This window comes from Helianthus annuus, chromosome 11 (genome assembly GCF_002127325.2).
Source record: "Helianthus annuus cultivar XRQ/B chromosome 11, HanXRQr2.0-SUNRISE, whole genome shotgun sequence".
Lineage (NCBI taxonomy): Eukaryota > Viridiplantae > Streptophyta > Magnoliopsida > Asterales > Asteraceae > Helianthus > Helianthus annuus.
The window spans coordinates 163,681,536-163,692,453 of NC_035443.2; the positions used below are offsets into that span (position 1 = coordinate 163,681,536).

General features: G+C 34.7%; 1 protein-coding gene across 1 annotated transcript; it reads right to left on the reverse strand.

The window, feature by feature from the left end:
- Nucleotides 1-843: 843 nt before the first annotated feature.
- LOC110878831 (linoleate 13S-lipoxygenase 2-1, chloroplastic) lies at nucleotides 844-10,304 on the reverse strand. The gene is made up of 9 exons (XM_022127207.2): nucleotides 10,160-10,304; nucleotides 6,989-7,236; nucleotides 5,584-5,830; nucleotides 4,650-4,964; nucleotides 4,473-4,558; nucleotides 3,159-3,269; nucleotides 2,709-3,010; nucleotides 2,361-2,627; nucleotides 844-1,853 (listed from the first exon to the last, which is right to left on the reverse strand). Exons 1-9 carry the CDS (start codon nucleotides 10,272-10,274, stop codon nucleotides 1,094-1,096), a joined length of 2,451 nt encoding a protein of 816 aa, XP_021982899.1. The 5' UTR covers nucleotides 10,275-10,304; the 3' UTR covers nucleotides 844-1,093.
- Nucleotides 10,305-10,918: the final 614 nt, after the last annotated feature.

Here is a 10,918-nt window from a genome sequence, read left to right on the forward strand (position 1 = left end):
TCCCAACATGTTTCCTAAATTGAATAACAACAATCATGATCAATTAACACTAAAATAGATCAAAACCGTTTAATTCTTTGATTCATATGAACCTTAATCATTAACTAAATCACTGGTAACAGTTAATCATATGATCATCATGCAAATTTCGGATCAAACCATCAAAGATATCATCGAGCATTCATCACTAATCTTGCATTAATAGATCATCAAACCCTAATCATCAATTGTTCACTAATTGAAATCACACAACCAAAACTATCGATCCTAGCATCAGTTTGTTTCGTCTCAAATAATCATGAACACATTCCATCATTCGGTTACATCACATATTCATCCAAATCAATCCTAACAGTTTGTTCATCAAAAGATATTCATTAAACTCATGCAATCTAGTAATCGGATATTATCAACATCAATCAAGCACATAATTATACACAAGCATCATATGTAAGTTCCAACAAGGATGTCATACTAACCGAGAGATAAGGAATGAAGCGGTGTGCTAGAATGTAAGAGATGGGGCTTCGAATAGAGAAGGGAAACTGCCGTCGACTTCGAAGGAAGGGGGGCTGCCGTCTGTTCGAGTGAGGGAGAAGGGAAGAGAGAGTCTAGGGTTTGTGATGTTTTCTAAAAGAACACAAGGACACCATGCATACCCTTCATGTATGCGTACATGTGCGGGCTAGGCTAGGGACGGTTTGGGCTCATGGAACCGTTTGGGCCGAGAACATGGATCACACAACATTAGAGAAGTGTGCGGTTGTGGGGGAATGTGCGGCCCGTCAGTTTTGTGCGACTAGCCTACCCCGATACACATAACAACTTAATAATTTGCAATCATTCAAGCACAATCCAATCACATAATTCATTTCATACAAATTACACATAGATTACATCAAAGCACAAAATGTGAAAAAGGAAATCAATACAAGAAAGGACTCTTGGAACTACGAGTTGTCACAAATTATATTGAAGCATGTCTTGGGACTTATTCAAACCTTACAATAACATATACGGATGACTTTATTTAGTTTCATCACGGATCACCCGCCACTCGTTACAAGAACATATTTAACAAACCGTAGAGTATTCAGATTGAAATACTATTTGGAACTCCCATACCGGTCACACCAGCTTCTGAAGAAGGCTTTAAAAGGTTATATGGTACAACCCCAACTCCATTTCTGTTCCTCAAGCTCTCATCAGCATTCCTACCATCAATAATTGTTCCCAATTTTTGCACATTCTCTTTAAATTTTTCATAAGCATCTTTTATCTGTGGATTTGCCTCAAAAGTTGGCTCCATTTTATCCCCAATATATTCCTCATCCGGAGAGTGGTTTGATAACACATCCAAAACTGCCATAACTTGGATGGCTTGACCTTGAGAAGGAAGTGCAGACAAGAGTACATCTTCAGGCTTACATTTAAATTTTTCCCATTCAACATCAGTTGGGTCTTCACATGGCATCTTGACCCGGGCTATGGGGGCCCGGTTAGGAAAGTAACCCGCGTAGTCATACTGCCCAAAGTTCACTGCTGCATGGTGGCCTGATGCTACCCATATGATTGTTGTTAGAATCCAGATAAGGTCTTTTGGTGTATTGAGAATGGGCCACCATGGTTCATCTTGCTTGTCTGCATGACCCACCTTTCGAATCTCGGTCCACCATGCATGAAGCTCTTCATCAGATTTTACAAGATTCTCTTCTGGGTAGTAATGATTCACATAATCGGTAACCCAATTTTTGATAATATCCCAAAGGCGTAAACCATCATTTGCATAAGGGTAATCTTCTATAGATAGCTTCAAACCATGTGGAGAATCTGGATCTTCCACAGCCATGCCCCTTGAGATTAGAAAGTCAGGTGATTAAGTTAAGCTAATTTAACAATGCAAATGATATGTTTATGAGAATTACTTAAGCTCATTTTACAAAACAAAACTTTAATTTTTTTTTAATAAATATTTAATGTACTACAGAACTTATAATGTTGATCTAATAATTTATTTTGATAAAAAAATATACTAAATATTTAATTTATTTCAAATACAGTGGACCATTTTTACTCTATAATTTCCCCTCATCTCATGAGGGGTTCACCCCTTCACCCTTATATTAGAAAACACATAATGAAAACACGTAATGAAACCTATATCTCTTTATAAAAAAAAAAAAGAAAAGAAAAGAAAATACGTTTCCATACTTTATTTAGCATTTGTGGGATGGAAGGGATGAAAAAGATTAGCATTTGCATTGTTGAAGAATGGTTTATCGATTAGGCCCTTGAAAGTAAACTTATGATTCAATACAAAAAAATAATGTTGTTATTACGTAAACAAAAGCATGAATTACCTAGCAATAAGGTCAGCTGGCAATGCTTCCTGGTCAAAACGCCATAGTTGATCATATGCAACTGAACTCAACTCAGTGCCATACTTCCCCAGCGAAAAGCACATTTCGATAGTTCCACCCGCATTTATGAGTGCCCCTCGAGCCAAAGCATTAATGGCCATAGTGTACCGGAAATGAGGGTGTAAGAGACTATGTATTGGGTGCATTTTACTAAGTTGACGATTGGTTGCAATTATATAAGGCTCGGTGCAGCAGTGTGTTCTCAGCCTGAAATTTTTTTTTTAACTCATATTGTAGCATATAATTCAAAAAGATATAATCTGGATCCAATAAGTGGTGGGTGCTTACCAGTGACTAACTAACTGATGGTAGCCACTATCATGAGCAAGAACATGCACCTTAGCAAGCTTCCATAGCCACATACTCGTTGCATCCCAGCCTGGAGTGAACACTTTTTTCCATAGAGGTTTATCATCTTTAGGTGGGCGAACCAACTCGATGGCTATTGGCCTCAATGTTCCAGTTGGAGTAAGGTACATAAGAGTTCTTGATCCATATAGAGTTGTATTTTTTTGTTCTCTAACTTTGTGCACATAAGGCAGAAAGATGTCATGATAATCTAGCATGTAAAGTTTCTTGTTCTCTATTTCCTGCATATGGTTTTTTGACTCCATGCTTAGTTAATGTATAATTCTCTTTTTGGACAACAATATTGTAACAAAAAATAATCTAATACTTTCAACCCCTTTTGACCATTCCCCTTTAGTTAGGTTTCTTATACTAGATAACTAATCATACCTCATCAATAGTGGAAAAGCCTGGGATCATTCCCATTACAATCTCTGTGGTAATCGCTGATTCAGACGGACCGTACTCCTTTGGGTCCAACTTACTTTTCAGTGGCCACTCCTGCACATATTCAGATTGGTAGCGCATATTAATTGTCTTTTAAAATTTCATTTCTTGCTAATAAAATATTCAAAATTAGTTACACATTCAATAATAAATGGCAGGTAGTACATTGTTTTTCTTAATGTATTAGGTATTTTCCTCAATTTGGATATTTTTAATCAATAATAAATGGCAAGTAGTATATTGTTTTTTTTTTTTTTTCAATGTATTAGGTATTTTCCTCAATTTTGACATTTTTTTTTCAAATGGCTATATATACTAGAAAAAATTTGTTGACATGGGGTCATTTTTAAGAGGTTTCATTAAGAGATTTCATCTACATCTTATAAACCGTGTAGAGGCATATCTCAGTCGATGATCTGAAATGTTTTGTCATTTCAAATATCGGTTATTTTTTAGAGGAATCTCTGATAAAGCTAGTCACGAGAATTCTTTAACCAGACACCACAATTCCCTTGTATGGCTTATTGAGATGTCACATTTCTCAATTGTTGCTTAATTTCTAGGGCGGTTCCCGCCTTTGATACACTTGTTTTCTACAATACTTTCAAAATAGTTGATTTCCTTTTGTTTAATAATGAAAGGTATGCTGATTAACTATTTGTTATTTTTGAGGGAAGAACATAGAGTGGGAGGACCACTTCTTTCAAAATGCACATAACAATGAAAGCATAAAAGTAATGTCCAGCAATCAAAGATTCTGGGAGCATATTCGTTCAAATCCTATCCTAGAAAACGTTATGTATTACATAGGCGTAGCTGGTTTTGCGGGTGTCATCAAGTGTGGATGTCATAGGATTGATCATGGTCTAATATCAATGGTGGAGTGGTATCCGGAAATATACACATTTCACCTGAAAAGTGGCCAAACATACTTGTCGCACTTGGGAAGTGCAGCATCTCAAGCAAAATGACACAACATTTCACATCTTCAATTGAGATATGCAAGGCACATTTTTTACAATGTAGATGCCGCACTTAGTTATGAGACCTCTTCCAAAAAATACCCTGGTCAATACAACTTTTATAGGATATACCAATTTATATAGAAAAAAAAACACATTTGAAGATTTAACAAGTAACTTCATGTTAATATTTGGAACTTCTAATGCACCATAGGAATCCTATTACTAATCCCGCACATGCAAGGTTACTGAACTATCACCACCTAAAGGGTAATATGAAAATTGATAAACATACCTTGACCAAGGTTATACTCAAAGGATTAATACCAGCTAGAGTTTGGCGACCAAATTCTTCATCGCTAATCCAACCAAACTTATCTCCTGCGCATCAACGAAGGTAAACTTTTTAAACTGACAAAAAGAAAGAAATTAAGAAATTCGATGTGTCTACGAATGTGAGAGCTGTAGTTACTCTTAATCGTCTCAGGAGTCTCAAAACGCAAGACGTTTTTTTGGGTACTTTCTGAATACTTAAAGAGTCTTGGCAACATCTCCTGAAGACGTCCATTGTCATTTAAATTTGGCAATTCAACTCCTATTTTGAACAAAAACTCAATGTTTGTGAAGTCTGAGAATTGCTTATCATCTTCTCTATTTTTTAATGAAGCTGTGGCTGTCGCCAGCGCTAAAAATACAGTCTTGAGATTGAAAGTTCCCTTCTCTACTTCTGAAAAGGCTTCATCCCTTGGAACGTAAACTTCAGTGCTTCTTGATTCTGATAATGGATCTGCATTTGCAGTTTTATTGAGTACTGAGACAATACATAAGCTATAACCATGTTATTTAGATTGCCAAAAAGTATTTTGTATCCATAGAAATTGCTAGGAATCAAGCTGTGAGATTATATATGATTCAGAAAGCTACCAAAGGGTATGTAACCTAGTGGTACCAAAGTGTGATGAAAGTTGTCACCCAAGTTGGTTTTTTTCCTTTTTCTTTTTTTTTTTCTCTACATTGTGTTGTGGCGTGATGGCATTGGTGATTGTTCTCACAAAATTGGTGCGAGTTCAAACCTCCACAAGTAAATAACTAAAATGAAGTAGATAGAACATGCATGATGCAACCCACTACCACTACCTAACTACTGCAAACATTATGAACTAAACTAAAGAAATACAGAAAATAAGTCCTTGTTGCTCATCATGGTGGTGTGCATGCCACGACAAACATGGATGATCCGTATAACTAGTTTCATCCAAAACTACTTTTTGTTAGTGAAGAAGTGAATTGGAATTGAAATTCATTTTAAAGCAATGGATATGATGGATCCTTTTAACTTTCCAAGGAATTCAAGAGTTAAGAGTACACAAAGTTCAGAATGTGTTTTAAGAGAAACAATTATATACCAGATGTAGAGCGAGGCCGACCAGTTTTGCAACGCCTAGGGTAAGGGTGGTCAGTGCCGCCGAGTATCGGGCGTACCAAATCTGAATCCTTGTCTGGATCACCGAGATCGTTATACATATCATAATCATAAATTCTATCTTTCTTTCCCCGAGGAACATCGGCAGCACCCTCGCCTCGAAGAATTGCTAGTTCCTTTTCTCGCAGAGGCTTTAGACCACTTGGCGTCTTTGATGGTACGCATGATAACTGCATGACGCACAACGGTGTAAACACAAAAACATCATCGCAATTAATAAAAAGGTTACACTTAAGGATTTGTTATAGTTTAGTTGCAAAAATGAAGTGTTTTCTTAATAACTTTTTAGGAAACAAGAAAAATTAGGATATACGTTGAATTAGGTTTTTTTACAGAAAACTTTAATAAAAGATTAGTTATAGTTTAAAATTAAAATTCAGAGAATAGAGAATATCTGATGCGAGAATATCAAGTGTCGACTCAATTATGTAATGAAATAAACCCATATTTAGTGTTCATTAAGTTTTGTTTTAATTTATGTCCATTGAGTTGATCATAAAAACTCTATATAAGTTCTCATGTAATTCGTATTGGGGGATAGTTTTTGAGTTTTATAAAATAATTGATTTTTCACTTCAAATTCCGTGCCTTTTGGGTAGAATTTTGGGGGTTGGGGAAGAACTACACGGGTATTCTTAAAATCAACATGTTTGATCTTCGTTTCCGTATCACGCTCTACATCAATATCAATGTATCTACTCTAAGTCTCTAAACTTCTCCTTTTCAAAGTTGAATAACGTTTGATCAAAAGCTTTCAAAGTTTGTTGACCCCTACTCAGTACTCACCACATAAGAAACTTTCAAATAATTTTCTATAGAGTTAATTACCGTTTTTGTCCCTATCGTTTGTAAAAAATCACTATTTCAGTCCATTAGTTTAAAAATTGTGATTTCAGTCTCTGTAGTTTCACTTTCGTAACCATTTCAATTCATTATTCTGTTAAGTACAAGGACTGAAATGCTTACGAAAGTGAAACCACAGAGACTGAAATCACAATTTTTAAACAATAATTAACTCTTTTCTATATATACAATAACATTGGAGAAAATGTCCATGCAAAGTTTGCTCAGATCCGTGGTTGGTTCGAATTTACGGACTGGACCCCAACCCACATTTGCAACGTTGTGTTCTTCAAGTCCGCAAGGGTGGCAATTCGTGTTTTCAAATCAGGTAATTTAAGAAAAAAATATGAAGAGGATTACTCAAAATAGTTTCACGTACGATGAAAATTTTACATCACTTGTTATTATATAGTTGAAAATAAATACCACTTGTTAAAAATCAAAAAGTACTTATCTTCATAATATGTAATCAAGTAGTTCTTAACCTTGTCAACAAAGAAGACACGTTTCTCCGGATTATCATCATTTGAATGAACCCAAGAATTGCAAGAAATGGTAAGAGGGTCGGATAATCCTTCAATTACAACAGATTTCACAAATGTCTCTTTGCCATGTTCGTTTTTGATCCAAATCGCTCCAACTGAACCGAACTCCGTTGGTAGTTCAAATTCTGCTTCATACTTTATATCATTTGGGTTTTTACCCGTAAGGCATGCATCAAGTGTTTTTGTTCCTGTAAGATAGTAAAAGAGTTAAATTGATTTGTTCCATTCGATAGGGTTACGATATATAGAGATAAACCGGGCTTGTGGGATCCATATATACTAAAACACTACATACCATATTCCAATATTCCCACAATATTACCCCGCAGGGAGGAAATCGGACGCTCGGACCAAAAAACAAACACAAACCGAATAATAAAAAACAGAAAATTTAACTTCAATCTTGGTCTGTGACCAGAATCTATGATCTTCGAAAACACCCACAGTCTTCAAAGGGTTTACAAAGCTATATGGCTGCTGACCGTAGTCCTACAAGTGGTGCAACGGAGGACCGTACTCCTAAAGGAGTGGCGGTATGTCGGGCTAGTAGCCGCGGTCTCAGAGTTTGGCGACAATTCAAACCATGGTCTAAGATCGATGGCCGTGGACCATGGTCCGGGTGTCGTGAGTTTGAGGACAATTCAATTCCGAGAAGGAAAAGAAAAGGTAAACAGAAATGGAGAAATCACGTGAAAATAATTGAACTTGCCAAGCAAGAAGAGGAAAAATCAAATGCAAAGAAGCTAAACGAATAAAAATATACAAGCAACCAAGTTCCTAGGTGAAGCAAGCTAGCAATATAGAACCAAATAAAATTCAGTGAGCAAAAGTAGAGATTTTGGAATTTTGTGGGAATTGCGAACTACAAAGCCGGTGTGTGAATGCTAAACATTATCAAAGAAATTGGAAAAGGATTAATAAATTAAAACTACCAAAATGACGCGAACATGTACAGGGAGGCGACAACACACCATGAAGAAGCAACAGTGGCGGCCCGCCGCCATGTCTTGGGTATTTAATAAGCGACGACGGCTAGGGTTTGTTTGTGTGTGGCATGGCGAAGATGGTAGAGAGCCTTGCTTGGTTCTGATAACATGTAAGTTAATAAAAGAGTTGATTGATTCATTCCTTACGATAAGGTGTCAAAATATAGAAATAAACCGACTCGTGAGGTCGATACAAAAGCCCTAAATACTATATTCCAGTAATCCCTCAGTCAGAATATTAATCGCACAGTAAAAAGTTGAATGACAAAACAACGCCATGTCTAGTAGAGCCATATTTGATATTAACAGTCTCCCAAAAAGTAACACAATAATTGTAAGACAAGAATTATGTATTGAGTTTCTGCTTGGCTTTGCAAAAGAAACGCACAACTATAAATATGCATATGGAAACTTGAACTCTACCAAAATATGCAAGAGTTAAATGAAAACTCTTATGAGTTGCAAGAGCTTACAGAACTTCACATTACAAAATGTACCATGGCCGGGTGTGCTCCACGCCTACCCCAAGGCGGGCTATGCCTATAATGGTACTCGGGACACCCTTGGGTACCCATTCGGTTTTCTCGACTACTCCGGCGACACTATCGCATCAGTTCGGGTAGTCATTTGAGTACTTCATGGGTGACAATCAGATATTTGTCCCTTATTGATAGGTGTCATTTAGGTACTTCTTTATTGGTACCCCTATCAGTTTGGTTACTTTTATATAACTTTGGGTAAAAATGTGATGACTATTCCCTTATTGGTTAGCATCATTTGATTACTTTAGGTTTTACTCTTACTACCCTATATATTGAAATGCATATATACATATAGAGATAGTTAAAAGTGTAATTGAGGTGTGGTTGTTTAATTTAAAAAAAAAAAAGATATAAATTACATATATAATTGGTGAGTCTTTAAAAAAAGTTTCAACTAAACCAGTTTTAAGTTTTTTTGCCGGAAATTTTATGGCATGTATTTTTTTTATTATCTTATTTCAAAATTTGATTGGAAATTATTAAAGATTATCATTATCTTCTTAACTGTGCATGAGATGCAATAATAGAATGATATGTTTTTGATAACTAAAACTACAATTTCGATTTCAAAACAATCATTTTAATTTTTACAATCAGTGGTAAACGTTAATTATAAGATGGATGGAAGCTTAATTACATAGCCATTAAAAATGTGTTAGCTTTCTATTTTTGTTAAAGTCAGATCTACAGCCAATACTTGAAATTAAGTGTTTTTCCATGAAAAATAAATCCAATTACTTGAAAATAAAAGAAAGTTAGTTATGAAGTTCGTATAGCTACAGTTAGGACTGTACACCAACCGAAAAGTCAGTAAACCATTTGACGGAAGTTCAATTATTTTCGTAATAGATGAACAAATACAAACAATAAAATTTTATTTGACTAATTAAATGAACAAATACAAACAAATGGCAAGTTAATTCAATTGAATTCATTAACGTTCAATAATATGTTTACGTTCGTTTACATCGGTTCATGATCATTTGTTTAATTTATATTCAGTCATTAAAGTTTTTATTAATATTTTAATATATAGAATATGAGATTTTCTCAGAAAAAAAAAAATATAATTTGAAATTTCAAACAGAGAAGAGAGCCTTTTGATGACTCTGATAATAAGGTTTCGGTTCCACTTCCACTGTTGTTTATAATCATTCTAATAGAAAAGGTAATACTTCTAACAAAGTATATATAGGGTAGGGATAATGTACATTAATTCAGAAATGTGAGAAGTCTATTATAACACTATATATAACATTATATTATAACACCATATAAATACCGTATAACACTATGTAACACCATATAGCACCATATAACACTATATAACAATATATAACACTATACATCTATTATAGACATGCTATCAGACAAAATATATTGTTATATTTGTTATATAGTGTTATATAGTGTTACATAGTGTTATATGGTGTTACATAGCGTTATACGGTGTTTATATGATGTTATATAGTGTTATATATATAGTGTTATAATACATTTCTCACACTTCTGGATTAACGTACAGGATCCTCTACCTGATACTGTAGTATAAATTTGCTCTTTAGTCAAGGTAATACACTAACCGCGGTTAGACTCCTCGGCAACAAGCTCCAAAATAAGCTTGTTTCCAAACAAATCTTGGAAGTTCTCTGTCGCTCCTGGGACTCCACCGACTGTAACCACAACTTTGAGGCCCATGGTTGTGATGATACCACCAGTACTGGATTCGTTAGCGACCGCTTTGATTTGGCTGGTGTGTAGTTTGTAGAAAGTACCCCGCACATGCCTTCTTTATATAGAAGAGTTGGTGATTGATATTACAAAAATGAGAAAGTTACAAAAATCGTCCATGAAAAAATAGTGCATTGCAGCTTTGGTCTAGCAATTAAATATTTACCACAAATGTATTTTTCATAATCTCCCATGGCTTGGTTAACCTTTTAGGTTTTTTTCTTTTTTTTTTCCCAATTTATTTTACTTTTTCTTATTGACAACTAGGTTAGTTACCCGTGCGTTACACGGGCTTAGCTAATAAGTTTTGTAAAAAAATAATCTAAATAAAACTACAAAAAAACATTAAATAAAAGTTGCAACAGTTATTCATAACTCAATAAAAAAAAAAATTCTATACAACATTTGTTGTTTTATTGGTCATACTATTGCTTTTAACTATTGTGAATAAATGAGAAAGTTATTGATATGATCATCATGTTTTAGTGCATGACGTAAAGTTGTTTTAATATATGGATATCGGAAATTTTTATGTTATAAAGTTTAAGGTTTTACGATTTTATATTAAAAGATATTACAAATTATGGTTAACTTTGGAATGATCTATAATT

Coding starts and splice junctions, on each gene's coding strand:
- LOC110878831 (XM_022127207.2), bottom strand. CDS start 10,274: ATGGGCCTCAAAGTTGTGGTTACAGTCGGTGGAGTCCCAGGAGCGACA. Junction 4,559..4,649: donor GACTCCTGAGACGATTAAGA/GTAACTACAGCT, acceptor GTTGATGCGCAG/GAGATAAGTTTGGTTGGATT. Junction 3,270..4,472: donor TGAGTATAACCTTGGTCAAG/GTATGTTTATCA, acceptor GAATATGTGCAG/GAGTGGCCACTGAAAAGTAA.